Source organism: Drosophila sulfurigaster, chromosome 3, assembly GCF_023558435.1.
Source record: "Drosophila sulfurigaster albostrigata strain 15112-1811.04 chromosome 3, ASM2355843v2, whole genome shotgun sequence".
NCBI classification, from domain to species: domain Eukaryota; kingdom Metazoa; phylum Arthropoda; class Insecta; order Diptera; family Drosophilidae; genus Drosophila; species Drosophila sulfurigaster.
Genome location: NC_084883.1, coordinates 11,315,013 through 11,334,445, shown reverse-complemented (window position 1 = coordinate 11,334,445; position 19,433 = coordinate 11,315,013). Strand labels below are relative to the sequence as shown.

The 19,433-nt window shown below is 42.2% G+C and overlaps 3 protein-coding genes and 1 long non-coding RNA gene across 7 annotated transcripts; 1 reads left to right on the top strand and 3 right to left on the bottom strand.

The window, feature by feature from the left end:
- Positions 1-1,836: 1,836 nt before the first annotated feature.
- Positions 1,837-5,974, bottom strand: LOC133845203 (ubiquitin-protein ligase E3C). 2 transcript variants are annotated; one of them, XM_062279595.1, is made up of 8 exons: positions 5,299-5,972; positions 4,498-5,236; positions 4,012-4,426; positions 3,830-3,951; positions 3,028-3,765; positions 2,826-2,970; positions 2,066-2,765; positions 1,837-2,004 (listed from the first exon to the last, which is right to left on the bottom strand). In XM_062279595.1, exons 1-8 carry the CDS (start codon positions 5,632-5,634, stop codon positions 1,837-1,839), a joined length of 3,363 nt encoding a protein of 1,120 aa, XP_062135579.1. In that variant the 5' UTR covers positions 5,635-5,972. The 2 variants fall into 2 exon arrangements, with proteins under 2 accessions (XP_062135579.1, XP_062135580.1); XM_062279596.1 differs by lacking the exon at positions 1,837-2,004 and having other exon boundaries at positions 2,663-2,759; positions 2,819-2,970; positions 5,299-5,974.
- A 182-nt stretch (positions 5,975-6,156) lies between these two features.
- LOC133845206 (uncharacterized) lies at positions 6,157-7,945 on the top strand. The gene is made up of 2 exons (XR_009894709.1): positions 6,157-6,389; positions 7,394-7,945. It is a non-coding gene; the product is annotated as an uncharacterized LOC133845206 (long non-coding RNA).
- On the bottom strand, positions 7,236-9,063 carry LOC133845205 (7-methylguanosine phosphate-specific 5'-nucleotidase). 2 transcript variants are annotated; one of them, XM_062279599.1, is made up of 2 exons: positions 8,832-9,063; positions 7,236-8,509 (listed from the first exon to the last, which is right to left on the bottom strand). In XM_062279599.1, the coding sequence occupies exon 2, from the start codon at positions 8,415-8,417 to the stop codon at positions 7,440-7,442; it is 978 nt and encodes a 325-aa protein (XP_062135583.1). In that variant the 5' UTR covers positions 8,418-8,509; positions 8,832-9,063; the 3' UTR covers positions 7,236-7,439. The 2 variants fall into 2 exon arrangements, with proteins under 2 accessions (XP_062135583.1, XP_062135582.1); XM_062279598.1 differs by having other exon boundaries at positions 8,836-9,062.
- Positions 9,064-9,290: 227 nt separating this feature from the next.
- Positions 9,291-18,356, bottom strand: LOC133845202 (uncharacterized). 2 transcript variants are annotated; one of them, XM_062279593.1, is made up of 5 exons: positions 18,198-18,356; positions 13,878-16,246; positions 13,582-13,742; positions 9,712-13,520; positions 9,291-9,642 (listed from the first exon to the last, which is right to left on the bottom strand). In XM_062279593.1, exons 2-5 carry the CDS (start codon positions 16,243-16,245, stop codon positions 9,450-9,452), a joined length of 6,531 nt encoding a protein of 2,176 aa, XP_062135577.1. In that variant the 5' UTR covers position 16,246; positions 18,198-18,356; the 3' UTR covers positions 9,291-9,449. The 2 variants fall into 2 exon arrangements, with proteins under 2 accessions (XP_062135577.1, XP_062135576.1); XM_062279592.1 differs by lacking the exon at positions 18,198-18,356 and adding an exon at positions 17,067-17,418.
- Between the last annotated feature and the right edge of the window lie 1,077 nt (positions 18,357-19,433).

The window sequence follows — 19,433 nt, the reverse complement described above, 5'->3', positions numbered from 1 at the left end:
AACTAATAACCCGAAAGTTTACAATATATATAATAGTAAATATAAACGCGAGTGTTTTTATTTAATTTCGGGAAAGGGAAATCTGGAACCTATATGCGCCACCACAGCATTTGTTTTTGGCGCCCAACGTGGGGCACGAAGACATGAAGATATGAAAATTATTAATACAGTTCGAACGATTGAAGCAGAAAGATAGTTGACGATATTTGATTAGAGCTCCAGTACCGAAAAATTGATAGATTACGGAAAACTAGAATGCTTATTGAATTCACCGAGCGTCTTTTGATACAATGTATTATATTGAAAATGTTATTAATTAGGTTTAAAGTAACATATACTACAGAGGGAGAATAACCGAGTAACTAACATACATATTTATTGTCGTAATAACATTTAATTATAGTGGAATGCGATGAAGCTGTAAATCAAGCTGACTAATACCTTCTAATACCTAAGAGTGCCGTGAGACATGTGTTATCTGAAAAACGAGAGGTATTTTACTTATTTGAAATACAGTCATCAGTCAAATATTAAATATGGTATATTTAAGGTCAACTGATAAATACAATTCAATTAAAAAACCTTTCGTTTATTATATAATGCAAATTACATGATGATTGCCTCAAGAAAACCCAAGAGGTTTAACTAGATATTATATATTATCAATAATGGAACTTAATCAATCCATTGACCGCCTTTGTTAAACAATTTCGACGGTTTTGAGCGTCCTTAGGTGGACGAAAATCGAATTTCAAAGATCCAGCTAAATGAGTTTTGACATTTAACTACTTTCACTTATTCTTTTATTTTACAAGATCCCCATTTTTTATAAGTTAGTGATTTTTAATGTATGTTATGGTATTAAAAATCACTAAAGTTAATGGTCCGCTTTGAGTTCATACACAAGTTACGTCTTATTATTTAAAACACATCGATGTTACACAAACACGACCACAATTCCACTTTCTGTCAACACATCCCTAAAATTTCGTTAAATGAAGTAAAGCAACTGTAATTATTATTTATATAAAGGTAAGCATAATTGAGATGATAGCAATAATATGCAAGCATTGTAAATGAATAAACACATATTATCCATAAATCCTATTAAATAAATGTGGTTAATTACGACGATGTCCTGAGGCTGACATTTCATTGAAATGAACTTAAATATTTTGCAATCAAATATAAATTCATCTAGAAGCCGGCATTAAATCAATTCAAGGACTCCGAAAGGTTTGTACCTGTGTCTGTATTTGTGTTTGTGTTTGTGCAGCAGCTCTTGTGTGTATCTGCGTGCACTTCCGTCTGCTTTGTGTCACAATGAAACGGAAATAGCATCCTGAATACACAGACACATGACCCCGCCCATCCTGAGATAGCCACATGAATGACCTGACATCTCAGCTAAAGTAATGTGGGAGGCATATCGCACCATTTAAAAGTTTCTGTAGGCCTCAGAAAATGTAGTCGACAAACCTTTAAAAGAAATTGATTTATTTTCATTTCCTTTTTTTATTACATATATTGTTGTGTTATATGAAAAAACACAAGTATCAACTAAAAGATAAAATTGGAAAACAGACCTCATAAGCTTCATACTTTACAATAGACAATTAATTACGATAATCATAATGTACATCTCTCTATGAACTGGAATTGCTACTTGACCAGCCTTCGAATCCTGCTGGTGGATGGGCGTCCGATTCAATGTGTTCGATTTCATACATTCATTCGATATGTCAGTGTGTGAGTCTGGGTCTGAGTCTGTGATACGATACGTCTGATGGTTATACATTTTGTTTTGTATAGTTTCAGACTTGTCGGGAGCACATCTTAACTAAGTTCGAAGCCCACACCGGACTGTATGGCATAGAGCAGCTTTTCGCGCATTTGATCAACGCTATTGAAGGGCGGCAGCTTCAGCAGATTCGTGCAGGTGCTGGCTGTAGGTAGGCGCTCCATATCGCCAGCATTCTGTATGAAGAATGGCGGATCCAGGTCCTATAATTGAAATATTATTTTAAAACTGATGAAGTAGTTACGTAGCAATTGAAATGCTTACCTTGAATCCTAGCAATGGAGGACGGGAGCAGCTTGTGACAAACTTAAGGAGCTGACGACGTTGCAGATCATCAAAGCCCTCCACCGCTGTCCAGAATGCTACTATGGAGGGATGCTCCGGCGTGTATTCCCCGCCATATTTGCAATGCTTTTTAAGATCCTCTAAGTCAATCGGAATTTCCGCGCCAGATATGAGTATTTGCAACTCCTTGTTGCTGAACATATAAAGCCACTCAATCGGCAAAACATTTGATAGACCTTTACGAAAGGCTTTACAATGGCTTTTTATCTGAACATTTAGTTTGTAGTTGGCTATCAGTTGTAGATACTCGATGCGATTTGAATTAGTCACCGGCGTGCTCTGACCTTGCGGCTTTAGTTCCACAATCTGTGTTTGCCCAAATGAACTGCTGGCGACTGTGAAATCTAAATTCAATTCACTAACATCGCCGGTATAGTCTTTGAGATAAAGCAGATTGCGATATAATTCCGGATCGAGTGACGCTAATTGATGTATATCCACATCCGAATATTTGCCAGCTAGTTTTGTTAAAAAGAATTCCGCCAGCGGAAGCTCCACTAACAGATTTTCATAGATTGCTTTTCCCACAATACGTCCAATAAAATAATAATGTTTCTCAAAGTCACCAAATAAATCCGCCACATTTGGATTAGGATACAGTTTGTTGTCAGTTGTCACCCTAAAAGATAATGTTTTTGATATTATGAAAATTCAAAAGTTAATTAATGAAAGCACTTACATAAAAAAGCCCCGATTGGGATCAAAAGCAGTCTTGATAAGTTCCGAGAGAAATTCACGAAAAACACCGCCACCATCAATGCCCGCTTCATCCAGTCCCAACGAAGACACAAACTGTACTCGAAATTTGAGACGCAAATCCGGTTCTGTTGGCAAAAAAGCAGTCAATAAAAATGTAAAACACATAGATGTATATCAGTTACCATTCTCAGGACGCAGCTTGTCGTATGCATCCTCGTAAAGATGGGAACGCCTCACAGTGATCATTATGGAGGGACCCTGTAAGAATGCCTGCTGGTGGCCCTGAATCCGCATTTTGTTCGCCGCAACAAGACCCTGGAGGATGCTCACGCGCTTATTGAATGCGACGACAAAGGGTATTTCACGCAATATGGTTATGGAACGTTTCTGTTTGGTTGACATGGGCGGGCCGTTCTCAAAGTCTTCACGCGTGAAATCACGAATAGGCTGAAATGGACGTATGCCACGCATGCGACTACTGTGTGTCAAAGGCAGATCCGTTGGCCTGTCCAATGGCAAATCCAATCGACTGACTGTCCAATGTGCTTCCGGGCAGAACCCAAGTCGCAAGTCACGCGTATGGATCTGGTTGAGGACAAACACCACCACATTGAGCAAATTAGCCCAAATTTGCTTCTGTTGACGCAGCTTTTTGTCATCGGCATCGGTGTGTCCTAGAACACTGCGAAAAGCTAACTCAACCAAGCCAAGGCTAATGTCCTTTAGTGTCTTGGACATTTGCACGATTTCAGCAATAGAAAATGGCATCAGTCGGACATGCTGTATAGCTGCCTGGATAGGCGTCACCAGCAGTTTTTGTTCCACAAATTCGACGTCATGCAATGTGGGCAGAAGACGTCCGAATAGCATACAAAACGTTGCCAGTAAAGGAATAGTGCGATCCACACCTTGCTGCTTGGCTGTACAAAGTAATGAACATTGAATGCAGCTGTTATACATTTTGGAGTTGTTTTCTTAACTTACGCACAACGCCCTTAGAAATGAGTGTGAGTGGCGCAGAGAAGCCCAACTGTGTGGATTCAGCGGCCAGTTTGAACCAGACTGCACGCACAAACTTGGGCGTAAAGGCCAAAGTGTAGAGCAATCTGTAATAAGATGATAAAAATTAAATGCTTTGAAAGAGGGACGAGCAGATTTGAACATACTTATACTCGTAAACTGCATGCTTATTGTATATCATCAGATTGTGACAGATCTCGCAGAGTGCGTAGATGAGCTGAGCATTCTCAATGTGTGGCTCCATTTGCTGTACAATGAAATCCACTCGTTGTGTCTCGTTCAATATGGCTATTGATTCCAAAAGGCAATTGCGTTCCTTGCTGCTCAGTTCGCCTACAGGGCGGCAAGGTTGCTCCATATCATAGTCAAGGGTACGAGAAGTCGGCTGATCGTCCTCATCTTCGTCCGACTCATCCGAGTCATCATCTTCATCAGAGTCTGTATGGCGATGTGGTGCCGCATGGTTTCGCAATGTCGACTTGGGTAGCTGCAGTATATTGGGCATCATTTCAGCAATAAGACGGACGTAAACGATCAGCAAGTTGCTCTCTTCCAATGTGGCTACAAAAAGAATAAATTAGTTGTTGTTTAACACCTCAATGTTAGAAACTAAAACCAAATTTTCTTCTTACCTAGTTGTTTGCGATCTAGCACTAGCAGCGAGTTCAGTAAAAACGAACTGAACAATTCACGAGGTTGTGACTTGCACTGCTTGACCTCACTGGATTGGATTACACCATAGAATAGGGAACTGCGTTTGATTTCCTCATCCAAGTCCGTTGATTCAGCCGCAGACCGTGTCACTGAATTGGACTCCAGCAAGAAGTGTAGCGATTGCATCAGCAATGCAAATGGAAACTCTGCACTCTCCGCCAGGTTGGGCAGCACAAAATAACGAATCGGATCCGTATGCGGCGTAGCCAGGATTTCAGTAATGAACTTCTGGCAGAAGACCTTTGACTGCTCACCGGCAGAAATGCGCCTGGCAACTGTAAGCGGTCGCAAAAGCAACTGAAGCAGCGCTTCAGCCATCAAACTGGGCGCCTGCAATGTCTCGCCGTCCAGCGGTGGACACTTCTCATCAAGCAGTTGACGCAAGCGCACAAAGTAGTTGCGGGCAATGAGGAAGCCAAAAACTCGATCCAAATATTTATACAAGAGCGTTTCATCCTCCACATAGCGCTCCACGGCAGCCACAGTAGTGAAAGTCTCCAGCATACGAAGTGGTATAGCACCAGCACTCTGTGGCAGCGACAGCTCCAGCAAGCACGCATCCAGCAGCTTGCAGACGCGCAGCATCCAAATGGGATCATGTGCTGAGTGCTGTAGAAGGCGTGATGGATTTCGCAGAATTTGCTGGCAAATTTCAATCTAAAAACAATACAAATGTCATATAGCATATATCCTGATCTACGCTATAGATCTATACTCACCAGTCGCCCACTGTCCATGGCTACCCGACTGCTGTAGAAGAAACTAAGGCGTCGCAGCAAGAAACACATACTCTCATCCTCGTTCACCCGATCCCGATGTAGCTGCAGATACGCGTCGAAGGCTTCGCGCTCAGCTCGTTTGCGACGCTGGCGATGGATGAAGGACCGAGCGTATGACTGCAGGACAACGGCGCCATTCGCCTTCTGTCGGAGTTCGTTGCGTTTCTGCCGTTCCAGTGCTGCTTTGCGAATGGCCGTGTCTCGGTCACAAGTGTGCGAGGCACCTCCAAGACTTTGCACCGGCCTTCGCCGATATTCGCCATCGAAACCAAACATGACACTGCACTAGTTTTCAACAGTTTCGCTGCTGGCTTTGGTGGGTACTACTTCTGTTTCTGTTGCTGTTTCTGTTATATTTTAACCCAGCTGATCAAACGCCCCCTCCTCCACTCACCACATCATTTATGATTTTCAAATCTTTAATGGAGAGTGACAATGCATTAATGAACTGCTGCGTCAATTTCGAACAAACGGCTGATGATCCTTATAACTTCCTTCTTTGTTAACAGAAATGTGTTAATACTATTTTTTTCACTTGCCTACGATAAATTTTCTGGCTGCGTAAAAAAACGAATGATTTGTATATTTTCTCCGTGTTGCACAAAAGTACTAAAAAATAACAAAAGCGCCAGCTGTTCCAAGTTGTCAAATGGAGACGATGTTTCTATCGGCATTATTACAGAAACCCTGATACTATTTATCTGGTTACATCTCATGAGGTATATTTTTTATTCAAGTGATATTCTTGCTGATTAAACTTTTGTTAAAATCCAGAACGTAAAAATGAGTAACAGAATATTTAATAATTGATCGAAATTTGAACCTTGAAAATATCAGAAAAATACATTATATTATTTTCAGTATTTTTATACTAAAATTAGCATATTACACCGTTTTCGACCATTTTGCAACATTTAAAATTTTTAATATTTTGTCCTACACAATGCAAAGCTATATAAAGTCGTCAATTGTGTTTAGCTTGTTTTGTGGAACTGAATCTGATAAAGATTAAAAATACTAAATATGTACAGGTACATTGTATTGTAAATTTTTATTTATATTTATAACTTTATGCAATATGGGTAATTCCACGACGGAATTTGTGCCATGCGAGACTCTTTACATTAAAAATAACATAAACTGAAACAATTTTAAAAATAAGAAAAGGTTATTTTTATAACTCTAGATAAGTCTAAGAATCGTTTTCTTTCTGTTTAGTTTTCGGTTCTGATAATTGCAAAAATTAACAAATTCGTACGCAAAACCAAAAAATGAACGAATTCATATATTTATCGTAAAACAGAACAAGTTCCTGAAATCAATCTTAGCTCTAAATATAGTAAAGCTTTAAGTATAACGTTCACTTATTTTTTAAATTGCTTCAGTTTATGTTATTTTCACTGTAAAGAGTCTCGCACGGGACAAATTCCGTCATGGAATTACCCATATGCAAATAACAGTTTTGTTCAAATTGCATATATGTTTTTCTTATCAAATATAATTTTTAAATATTGAACAACAAAAATAGTGATAATTAGTACACTTCTGTAAGAACGGTCCATTTAGGAAAAACCTTTTCGTTAAGAATATTAATCTCAAACGATGTAACGATGATATATTTAATTCATATATAGTGTGATGTGTATATTAAATCAAACCGTGGTCGTTTACAGCGCGCCAATTTTGAATTTATTGTGATGGAATATATGCATGTATTAAATCAGCTGATACGGATAACATTAATTACTGTCACGAATCGGTGAGTAACGGTATGACTTGTTGACATTAAACATTAAAGTAACGTTTCCCGTGATAGCCGTTTCTTCCATATGAAACAAATTAAACTACAAATACAATAAATCAGTTACAGATAATCATGTGTTTCTAATCACTTCAATGTGATTTTATTATGATAGTGTATCTTAGTTCGAACATATACAAATATGGTAGAACATGATTGAAACTTTATATCTAAACCATCTAATTAATAGCTTCTGTTGTTTTCCTATCATTTTTATCATTAATAAACAATTAGCACTTGAGCACTTAGAAGAGGAGGTTTCTGTGGTCGCTTAGTAAATTCAAAGTGCAGCATTTGGCAGAACTATGGCAGAGGCTCCATTTGTTACGTGTGGATGGCGTAACTGATGACGCTGTTCGACGAGAGCGAGGAGAGCGAGTGGCACATCCATTGTTTGATCATCCACAAGCACAATATCAAAGGTATTCATATACTTTTCCATGTTTGCCTCCACGTGATCAAATAGAAACCCTATTTTCATGATGTGAGATGAAGCGGGCACACCGTTAGCCATGTCCGCATCGCCGAGAGAGTCACCCATGACAATGATGTGATCACGTGTGTGTACAAGCTCATAATACTCGCTGCCATCCAATACCGTTTCGTTTTTGTTGAAGGTGTGAATCATCGGCTGCTGGAAGCCATCGAGCACCCCGTCGCGATACTGCAAAAAGTTTGACACGACCTTGACATTGGGATGCATTATGTTTGCTTGCTGCAGCACCGACACTACGGAATTGCCCAGTCCGGCGGAGAACACGAGCACCGGTATTTGGAGACGGAGAAGTGTCGCAAAAAGCTCATGCGTATGGTCACGTAGCGCACGTTTGAATTTGCTAGCGGTGTGCTCGATTTCGGTCTCATCGAAGGCAAATCCGCTGGCCAGTTTAGCCGACTGAGTCCACCACTCGATCATGTGCTGGACCTTCTCCTCGATTGGCATGTGGGGATCGATCTCGATAGGTCGATATTTGTGGAAGAGCTTGTCGGACTCCTCCTTGAAATACGTTGGCAGCGATTTGCAGGCATTGAAAATGCCAAAGCTCGACAGTACTGGAAGATTATCCTCAGTTCGCTGTTTAGTGATAGTATAGTCGAAATCTGAAACAAATTGCATCCGTTCTGGACCGCCGCTAACGAACTCGTTGATGATTTTCTCCACACGTTCTGGATCACGCATTTTGCAGTTGCTTTGATTCAACGCGGGAATATCTTGGATGCGCAAATAGCCTGCATTTTCGTCCTGTTCCTTGCCCATTGCGAAAATTTACTGTTATTTTTAATTATATTACAACTCAGAAAAGCGAACCGAAATATTCGTGTGTACTCGGAGTGGGTTCTTTTCGACGACTGAAAATATAGCAGTAGTTAGTTGATTAGAACTTGTTGCGCTCTCATTTTTCACGGCATTTGCAAATTTACACATATCGCACGCATTCGCTATATATATACATACATATAGATATGTGTATATCTGATTATGCATAGGGATGAACGACTCTGTGATTGTGAAACAAAATCCTAATTCAATCACAAATTGCAATTGCAGTTTCAAATTCGACTTAACAAAACAGACTTTTTGTATTCGTTAGTCACTGTTATCCAAGTCTGCTCATCACTAGCACACGAATCGGTGCAAAAACAAAACACACATACACTAATGTGTATATACTCACGAGCGAAGGTATATTTTCTATTTCCAATGAGCGCTACCTGACCTTGGATCGCTGTTGCCAATTTCTTTAGTTGTTATTTACTGTTGGCTCGCTCTAATGCTTGGGGCACTAATCAGCCTGTTTATCGAAGCTTTTACGCTTTGTGTATTTTTGATTATTAACAATAAATGCCGGACAACTCAATTCGCTTATTTACCATTCGTTCTTTTGAATCAATCATTGCACTCGGCGAGAACGTACCGCAAACAGCTGAGCTGAAACATTATGGAAATGAAACAACGCGCTCGAGAGTCGCAAGCTAATAAATCGCAACAGTGGCAATGAAATTTTTTGTTTTGTTTATTTTTGTGCTCTCTCCTTCAGCCTTACTTTGTATCTCTATCTTACTTGCTCACATTTGCTGGTTTCTATTACGCTACAATTCAAACAAGAAAAACTAAAAAAAAATATTAGAATTCATATCAAATAATATTAACATAATTCATTAAACCTATGTCTTAATAATCTACATATTAAATATGTTTGAGTTATTGTTAACTGTTGCGCGGGTGTGTGTACGTATAATGTGTGTGTATCTCGCTCGAGGCTTGAAAATTTCGATTCTAATAATTGAATTAGTCTTCGATAACGATTGGCATAGTCGTCGATTGTGACAGTGACTTCGCCGCCGAGCGCTGTTGTGTTTGTTGTTGTGGTGGTGATTGCTGTTTTTGTGGCGTTGTTGGCTTCTGAACGCAGTTTTCAAAAGGCAAAAACTTCCACTCTCCTGGCAGATATGGCTTCAGGTTCTCTTTGCGTGTCAATTCACTGTAAATAAAAATGTTCATAATGATAGATTCCAGTTTAAGCATATTTTCAAGCTTTACACAAACTTACCGATTTAAATAAGCACTGGCGGCTGCACAATTTCTGAAGGCATAGACACCGCTATCGGGTATCTTGACCATGTACTTGGAGTCCATAAACTTAACCCGATAGCGTGGTAAATCTTTGGCCACCAAAAAGCCGTACTGCGGTTTACTTGTACTCGCCGTTGCTGGCACCTTCCGATTGCCCGCTTCTGGTGTCGATGTCGTCGAGGACGCCTCCATCACTGGATGCTTTGCGGGAAGCGACGATCTGGCGTCCTTTGCTGCAACGGCGGGTTGCTTGTGCGGCAGGGAATTGCGAGCGGCGGCCAACTGCTGCAGTTTGGTTGGCAGCGGACGCACCTGATGGATAGGCAGATTCCCAATAGAGATTGTGGTGGCCGTTTTCTTCACAATTGTTGGTGTTCTGATTGATGATTCTGCTATTGCTGGTCTAATGATACTTGCTGCAGGCGATGGCTCTGTTGCCTTGCGCTTGAGACCAATTTTAATAGGCTCCACAGCTGCATTGTTGTGCAGTGGGTGAGCTGATGTTCCATTGGCATCTTTAGATTTCATCTTGGTGATTGTAATACCTGTGGATGGAACGCCGATCTTAATATTCCCATTACCACCACTCAGCAGCTGCTGCAATGATTCATTGATCTTGGCGGGAGGCGAACCGGTCTCCTTGCTGTTACTTGAGGCAGCTGTTGTAGCTAAGGCTGGAGTCTTGCACCGCTGCACGGAGATGCGACTAATCTTGGCTGGCTTGGGCTCCGTATTCGTCTCACTCCGACCAGACGTAGATGGCACCACCGGCGTTTGTGTGACCTGCACTTGTGGCGTAAGGAATTGTGTAGACGGTGCAGTTCTTCCTATGGCAGGCACATTCGCAATGAATGGCAGAAATCCTCCAGCCACTGATCCATTGCTTGCTGAATTCCCGCCAGCTGCATCTGTTGGTGATCTTACTATCTGGAGAACACCGCTATTACCGGCTGACATCGCCTGAATGGTGTAGTTGGTACGCTGTGGTTTCGTATCCTGACTCGACTCTGGTTGCTTTGCCGCATCCACGTCATCATCTATAATCATGCAGTCGTCATCATCATCGTCATCTGCGGCATTGTCGTCGTCTTTGGCGTTCAACTGCTGCAACTGTTGCTGCTGCAGCTGTTGCTCCGACTCAGTCTTTTCGACCTTCGTCACCATGCCAGCCGATGCCGTCAAGTCGACCTCAAAGTGCACCTGGTTATTGATCTGCAACACCCAAAACGCCATCGTACGCCTCTCAGCCTGCACTTTAATGCTGTGCTCACGTTGATACACTTCTCGCAACATCATCTTCCCGTCGACACTTTGCAGCAGCACCAGCACTGGCGGCTCCTTGTCCAGCGGCAACGGGCCAAAGTAGATTTTGCGCTTGGACGCCGGTGTCACGAAGGCATCGTAGGGAGCATCCTTGAAGAATTGCAATTTGATGACCTTCTGCGTATCAAAAGAAGCGCGAACCACTTGATAAATGCGATCTAAAGAGATCATGTCCCGGAAGGCGGGAACGAATATATGCGAGAAGTCGTCAAAGAGATTCAACACCAACCAGCGATGATCCTTTGCGTGTCGCTCTGGTATTTGCAGAGCACTCACATCTCCTTGATGCACCTTGCGGAACTCAATGTTGCTGCGAATGATGAGACCAGCATCCTTGTTCTGCGTCGTCGTTGTCGTCGATCTGGCAGGAGGTGTAGGCAACATTGTTGCTGGGACTGCTGCTGGCGAAGCAACTGATGATGGAGTTGATACTGTAGCGATATCTTGCGACGATGTAGGTGCACTTAAGCTTTGCAAATTCGCGGCTTCTTTGGCTGCCCTTGCCAGTTCAAGTTGTTTGTGCTGCTCCCTTATCTTTTGCTTTACCATCAGCGAGCAGAGCACATTGATTTTCTTGGTCAATATGGGATGGGATTGGGGCGTCGGCTTGGTGCACGCATTACCCTCCATGTACCGCAGGAATCCCTTGACCAGCCAATACTGTTGCCTGCCCTGCATGACCACTGCCAAGCGACCAGTGTTCTCATTCTGTTTGCTCTCCAGCAGCATGCGCGCCATCAGCGGCAAGGCGCTGGGATCAGGAGCAAAGCGCGTATTGACCACACCAATGGCACCGCAAACCGCAGGCATCATGTTGGTGATGGTCGCTGCGAGGAAATTGTGGTTCTTCATCTGGACGTCCCAAATGAATACATAGTCCGACTCAAAAGCAGCCAAGAAATTGGTCCACTTGATGATGCATAGAATGTCCTCATTGGGAGCGGGAATTATTTTACTTTCACGCTGCAGCGCCAGATCAATGTCCTGCATCTTTTTGCTCACATGCGTGTTCATCTTGAGTATCACATCGTTGTAGGATGCGCGGAATACCGCAGAGTCCACCGAGGCGCTGTCATCCAAACTCGGGGATGACGAGCTAGCAGTTGAATCCGTGGCGCCTGTGTACAGTGAAAAGCACGACGATATCTTCGGCATTTGAATCTCTGGCATAGGAGCGGACTGTTGCACATCAGTTTTCTGCTTGATCGCATCTTTTGACTCCTCCGCTGAATTGGGCAGATGCCTCTTGCGCTTAGGTGGCTGCATTTCAACGCCGAGTTCGCTGTGAGTTGCTCGTTTGCTTGCCACTACATTGCCTGCTTCGCTCTCATCGGAATCGTCACGCACAAGAATAACTTGTGGCTCTGACTCCGGCTCCGTTAGCTTATGTTGCTGCTTCTGCTGCTCCTGTTCTATGCGTCGTTGCTGATCCAGTTCAGCACGATAGTAGTGCACCGCATTCGAGATGCGCTTTTTAAGCAGCTCTTGTGTCTGGGGCGTCTCACTGCGCCTCACCTCCAAGCGCACGCGTTCAGCTCGACGGCGATTAAGCCGCAAATAGCAATTCTTTGGCACAGAGACTGCACGGCGGCAGAGGTATGCACGGGAGCGATAGTAGCTAAAGATAATGTCGAGCTCAGCAGGTCGTTCAGGCGACGCAACTCCACTTGCAGCTGCTTTGGTCGTTGCTAATGGCGTAGGCGGTGGAAGCAGCAACGATTGCGCTGACGTTGTCGGTGGAATTGGGGTTTTAATTGTGAGTTTAATTTCTGGTTTAATTGTCGGATCAAGCTGTTCCTGCTTTGGCAATATCTTTATGAATGGTTTAATAGTTGATTTCTTCGGAAGTTCTTGTAACTGTGCCTTATTATCCTTGCGGCGCTTCTTCGACTGTGCTTGCGATTCCTCCGGTGGTCGCTCGAAACTGTAGTGAGCCCTTGTGGCCAACTCAGGCACATAGTGAGGGGCAACAGCATCGCCATCTTCCTTTTCAATTATGACCGGCTTTCCTTCCAATGCAGTTCCGCCGCAGGAGCAATTATAAAGCTGATGTGTCATGCAAAAGATGGCCAAATTAGCAATGTCGGGAAGACGACGAAGCGACACTTCGCAGTGCTTTAACTGCACAAAATCCGTGTCCTTCACAGTGCACTTTGGTTGCAGCGATGGCAAAGTTGCAAATGCAGTCTCTGGGGTGACTCGGGAGCGTTTTACGCTTGGATCACGTTTTGCGGCCTTAGCTGGACGCACCAAATCATCATCCTCAACGGAGTCGTCAAAGTCCTCGTATCGTTTGGGCGCTTTCGTGCAGCGTCGTTTCTTATCACACTGAGTTTCGTTGATGAGCAGCGTTTCATTGTCGGTCAGCACTAGAGTCGATGTGAAATCCTTTTCCATTTTAGCCAAGCGAGCTGTCGCCTTGCGTCGCAGATTGAACGCATCCTCGTTCGAGAGGCCGCGACCCTGTTATTGAAACATGGCATTAGGTTAAACTGGATCTAGACCTATAAACACAGATACTTACGTCAGTCTCTACGCGCATTACGCGAGTCAGCTCCGCCCGTGTGCAGCGGCATTCCAGAACACAATCCGCACGTCCGCAATGTTCTCGAGCGGGAAACTCTCCGGCGAGACTCTCGCAGAGGCAACCCATCTGACAGTGTTCTTTGACACAAGGTTTGTTGGCTGCAACGAAGAATGGTCAAATTATTATATCTATTATACTTGTTATCTTTAGTATTTCAATTTTGAACAACAACAATTAACAAATGTTTTGGTTGAAAATCAACACTGCAACCTATTATACGTGTAGGGACTTACCATCCTTTGCCATAGCAGCTGCATCGATGATGGTGGCATTGAGACGGCGAAGCTCTTTTGCCAAACGCTGCTGTTTGTTGGGGCGCCGCAGTTGCTGCTGTTGTTGTTTGCCAGTTGACAATTTATTACCGGATTTGTCCACCTTACTAGCTGCCGTCTCCTCTTTAATGGGACTTATCTCAGAAGTAGAGGAGTAACTTGCATCGGGATCAATGCTGATGAATGAGTTCTCGCTGCAACTGATGGCCACCGTGTTAATCATGTCATTAATCATATCTGCGCAGGCCAAGTCGATGGGATCAGGTGATTCGGGCAGTTCTTTGCGAAACTGGAACTCCTGCAGTTTCTCGGGCGGCTGCTCGGCAGTGAAACTATCGTCCAGCTGCTCGGAGCGATCGACAACACGACGCACAAGGATATGATTTCGATCATTCAAATAGGGTATCACAAAAGTGAAACTCCTCCGCCTGCCTGCAGGCAATCCGTCCGCCGGCAATACTTCAGCATTTGCATCCTCGTCTTGCCCTTGCATCTGCAGAGTGGACACACTGAACTCGGCCCACTCGCGTGATATGTCATGATGAGGCAGGATGTACTGAAGATAGCGTTTGGCAATCTCATCTAGAGGTCGGCCCAACTCTGGCTTTACATCAAGATGCACTGGAGGCATACTGACAATGGCCATGCTGCCGCCAGATAGCAATAAAGCGGCCGTATCATCGTCCAGTGGTTTTTGATAAGGTTTCTGTGAGAGCGGGCAGGGCTTGAAGATGGCAGGCAATGGATACTGATTGAGTTTCTGCAGTTTGCCGCCTTTCATCGGCCATGTGGGTAGAACCTTCAGCTCAGAGCTGAGAGTTGCATCCACGCATTTACTTCGGTTACATCGGATGCTGGCGATCTCCTCGGCGGTCAGTTTACTGCGATGCGGACGTTTCTCGCGCTGACTGTTGTTGCCCCGACTTCCCGGTAATCGAACCATTTCACCGTCAATGCGGATGACCTGGTAGTAGTACTTGTCCATGTCGGTGGCCACATAGCTGGCGGCCTGCCAACCCTGGCGGGTGAATGGCATTTGGCTACCGGATGACTGCAGAGTCTGCATGGCAGCCACTTTAACCTTACGTTGACGAGACTTCCGCTGCAGTTCCCTATAGACGTTTGCCTCGTTGTTGATGATCGCCATCTTTTGGCTCTTGCAGCGTTGCAGGTACAGACGACGATCGGCCACAGTGCGAAGGCGTTGCAGGCTGTCGGGCACCGCTGGCATGTCCATATGGGGAGGCACACTGTGCGCCGTAACGCGCCCATCTTGATACATGGGCTCGAGCAGGCGTTCGCGATCCTCGAGGCTCGATTCGCGGAGATTATTCTTTTTCATATAAGCTTCGAGAGAATCGCTTACAAATGCAGCATTGCCGTCGACAGTCTTGCAGCTCTGCGGCACCAACGGAGTGAGCAGCATTCCTGGCTGATGGTCGCTCTCGTCGAAGCCCACGAAATCGTCGCTGGCGTCATCATGAAAATTGCAATCGCTACTTTCCTCGGCTATAACTTTGTTGCATGTGGTAGATTCATTTGTTGAGGTCGTCGCCGTCGGGATGTTCGACTCCTTGGCAAAATTTTTGACGCGCACTTTACTCATGAGCATGTCAAGGAATTTGCTACCTCTAGACTTTTCAGCTGCATTCACCGATTCGCTGTTGGGCTGTGACTCACACTCTTCAATTTCCATAAGCTCTGAAGTGACCGGCTTATCCTCAATGAGGTTCACATCTTGCCGCTCTTTAGTTTCCGTTACGTCAGTCTCTGCCGCATTATCGGCTGTGTCTTTTTCTATTGTTTCCGTGAACAGTTCTTTGGCCTTTTTATCCTCTTCGGGTTGTGCGACAGTAGGGTATTCTTTATCCAAGCGTAGCTCGACATTTTTGTTGGCATCTTCGATCAAAGAAATACCACGTTTGCCATTCTTTAGCAATTCGAGTTGTTGTTTCATCTGTTTGGACAGCTCCTCGCCATACAGTTCCGTCTCCTCGTACTCTGTGACGAAGCCCATCTTTTTGTATAGTCGCACAATGCTTGGTGACCATTGCTTAACGTTCGCCTTGCGCCGCTTAATCATGCTCTTAAGTCGCGGATCGAAGAGTAGGATACGTGGACGCCGTACGATGACGACGCGATTTCCACGCTTCCGCCAAGCATAACTGCGAAGTACACATCGTGGTTGTAGCGCATAGCAGATGAAGCGTTTGGCGTTTCCCCAATTTCGATGCAGGAATTCCCGTGAAACTGGATATAGACGGTTCAATTTGCGATATTTTTTTAAATCCTTGCCTGCCAGTACAATCGGAGGTAGTTCTGGTGACATTCTAAAAATTAAAAAGGATATTATTAACTACATTTACAAACCCCGACTTAATTATGGTGGAGATAATGGTAAACGTAATTACATCTTAACTGTTTCTTAAGCAATTTATCAGACACTTTACATATAAAATCCAATTATTATTTGTCATATGGACTATATTTGTAGAGACAATTATTTGATAAATAATTATTTTTCCTTTTTAAATATTACAACTAACAACTATATTTGTTGTATGTTTAATACTTATGCGGAAATATTGACAATATTATCAAAACTTTAATAAGTGAATCGCACTTCTAAAAAAAATCTGTATACTCAAACATTTCAGACATTTTAAGGTTAGGAATTAAGAGAAATGAAAGTTTCCGAGTTACGAAGCAATGCTGCCAATAATGGTAAATTTTGCAAGCAAATGGGTCGCATTGCAGTAAAAAATATGTATACTCGAAAACCAAATAATTTAAGTGTGTAATATGTAACATATTTAATGTAAATGTCTTACAAACATTTACAATAAAAGAAATTATAGAAAGTTCGTAAATTACGAAACAGTGCTGCCAATAACGATTAATTTGCAGGGAAATGGGTCGCACTGCTGTTATAGATACACACTTAAATCTTCCGGGAAATATGTATGCAAAATGAGGCAGGTATAACAAAATCATATTTGTTACCTGTGATAAGAACTGCGCTGTCAATATGTTTTTAAAATTAAAAACTGCGTGCGTGACAGCGCAGGACTACTTAAATTAGAATGTTATCGAATAGCTCACGGAATCTACACGAGATGCAAAACTACATAAATGTAAAATAATACGCACATTTATAGCAATTAATGTGAAGAACAGCGGCCCAATAACAATGCATGAGTTGTTGATGTTATTTAAGCGCCTTTAACAGCCCACGCAGACCCGCACACTGATACAAATACAGATATAACACAGAGCATCAGCGACGGCAGCCAAACATTTTACACACTTTCGATTATTTTCAGCAACGAGTTGTCGTTAACTATTGCCAAGAGCCGCACATAATTGTAAACTGCGAATGCACTGTATTTACTTTAATATACTAATTTAATTATAAAAACTACCGATTTTATTCAAAAAATATGCGCGTGCAAATATTTTACGATGTGATCGCAAGCAGCGCTGTGAAGACCCTGTGACGGACTGGTTGTGTATACATCGAAACATACTCATATGTAGCAAAATGAGCTTGTGTGTGTGCCTCAGTATAAGGTAAAAACCAATTTCAAGCGTTCCAACGGAATGCAATGGCAATGACACAACAGTAGTTGTCCCGCTTATGTCACGACTGCATGTGTACGCACATTTATGTACATGTCTGTGTGCGCACGTGGTTACCGATAAAAACCGATTATTGTTGTCGAATGTCTTGCAAGGGATATTACACCAATTAAATGCAGATGGTTTTCCTTCTGTTTCTTCATTATTAATTATTTGTACACATGTATACGTAAGGCACAGGAATTTAGAATGTATGTATGCATGCATATAGTATACATACACAATCAGTCTAAATGAAAAAGTTGATGTTTTTTATTATGATCTCCACCTATATTTGAACACTTTACATTAATAATAATAATGTATGCAATTTTAATACCTGACATAAGACTTGTGCTGTCAATATCTCTAATATGCTCGTAAATTTAATTATAACTCGCCCGTTATGCGCTAGACGACCTCTTCACAAAAAAAAAACTATGAAATATTTTTTTGCTATAAATCGATAACCTCAAAAGAAATCCAACATGGCGTCAACGGATACATACATACGATACCGTCGATCGCATGCGTCAGAATAAAAGGCACCGAACTACACCCCCACGTAACAAACACATACACATACATACACTTTATGAAGCACGGAGAAACCGAAAAAATATCCTGTCACAAATGAAAATAAAACGTAATAAAAGCACTCACCTGCTGAAAATAAGGCACACTAAGGTGCCTTGACTTTATTTAATATCGTAAATGTAATGGAACCTTTAATATATTTGCTTCTTGTCCACTTCAACGCGTAATAACTTGCGGCTCTCGCTGCTGACGTCGCTAAAAGCTAGCACACACAATTCAATACATACACAAAATTTACACACACATGTGTGCAATTGGTGACTGCATGCTAAATTTCAATATGGTGACCGATAACAACGCGCCAAGATACCATTATGGAATGAAACACAGGGTTGTTCATGAGCAACAAATGTAGCCTGATGATATTCAAAGTTGAAGAAAAGGTTGCAAAACGTGAATTAATTGAACATTACAACTACTAAATAGATCAATTAATCATTGTTACTTGAATTTAATCATTAGTGTACATATTTTTGTTATTCTTCACCATTTGTTATATGATAATTTCTTTTAGCTTCCATATTGTTTTCTACCGCCACAATTTGTTACATCGTGTAACTTACACGTGATTACAATGTGTCCTTTCGATAAACGTATTACATGCATTTATGGCCGTTCTGTATTAAGTTGAAAACAAAATGCGCGCACTTTTTGCTTCCAAGATGCGATATTGTTTGACAGGTGGCAACCATGGTTTTGATTTCCCGCTAAAAAATGCTGACTAACCTTAAATTTTAGAGGTTAAGATGCGAATACCCCCGCAAAATAAATAACACACATTCATTTACTTTTTATTTGCTTTATTATATCTATTTATTTAAATGTACGTATGTATAGTGTTTATGCAGAAGTAACGTAAGTTATTGTCATGGGATAAGAGCTTTACCTGCAATAATATGAAAAACAAAAAGAATAATTTGTTTTTTTCTTTATTAATAGATACTTTATTAATTTAGATTGTTTCTCAGCAGGACCTATTTTTGAGGATAGTGTTGTTGCGGATTTTGTGAATCATGCCACATATTCAGCTTTCCTTTCTCATCACTTTGATGTATGCATTATAAGTGGCTTAATTAAATGGAACTCACCTTACGATTAATAGATAAAATTTGTGGCGTTTTTTGTCCAAAATATAAAAACTGCAATTAAAGAAGATATACAACTTTATTTAATAGATGCTGGCGTTAAAGAAATATTGTATTGCTTATTTTTATGTTCAGTAGGACCTATTTTTGAGGATTGTGTTGTTGCGGATTTTGTGAATCATGTCACATATTCAGCTTTCCTTTCTCATCAATTTAT

Coding starts and splice junctions, on each gene's coding strand:
- LOC133845203 (XM_062279595.1), bottom strand. CDS start 5,634: ATGTTTGGTTTCGATGGCGAATATCGGCGAAGGCCGGTGCAAAGTCTT. Junction 5,237..5,298: donor CCATGGACAGTGGGCGACTG/GTGAGTATAGAT, acceptor TATTGTTTTTAG/ATTGAAATTTGCCAGCAAAT. Junction 2,005..2,065: donor CTCCATTGCTAGGATTCAAG/GTAAGCATTTCA, acceptor TTTCAATTATAG/GACCTGGATCCGCCATTCTT.
- LOC133845205 (XM_062279599.1), bottom strand. CDS start 8,417: ATGGGCAAGGAACAGGACGAAAATGCAGGCTATTTGCGCATCCAAGAT.
- LOC133845202 (XM_062279593.1), bottom strand. CDS start 16,245: ATGTCACCAGAACTACCTCCGATTGTACTGGCAGGCAAGGATTTAAAA. Junction 13,521..13,581: donor TAATGCGCGTAGAGACTGAC/GTAAGTATCTGT, acceptor TTTCAATAACAG/GGTCGCGGCCTCTCGAACGA. Junction 9,643..9,711: donor GCCAGTGCTTATTTAAATCG/GTAAGTTTGTGT, acceptor TTTTATTTACAG/TGAATTGACACGCAAAGAGA.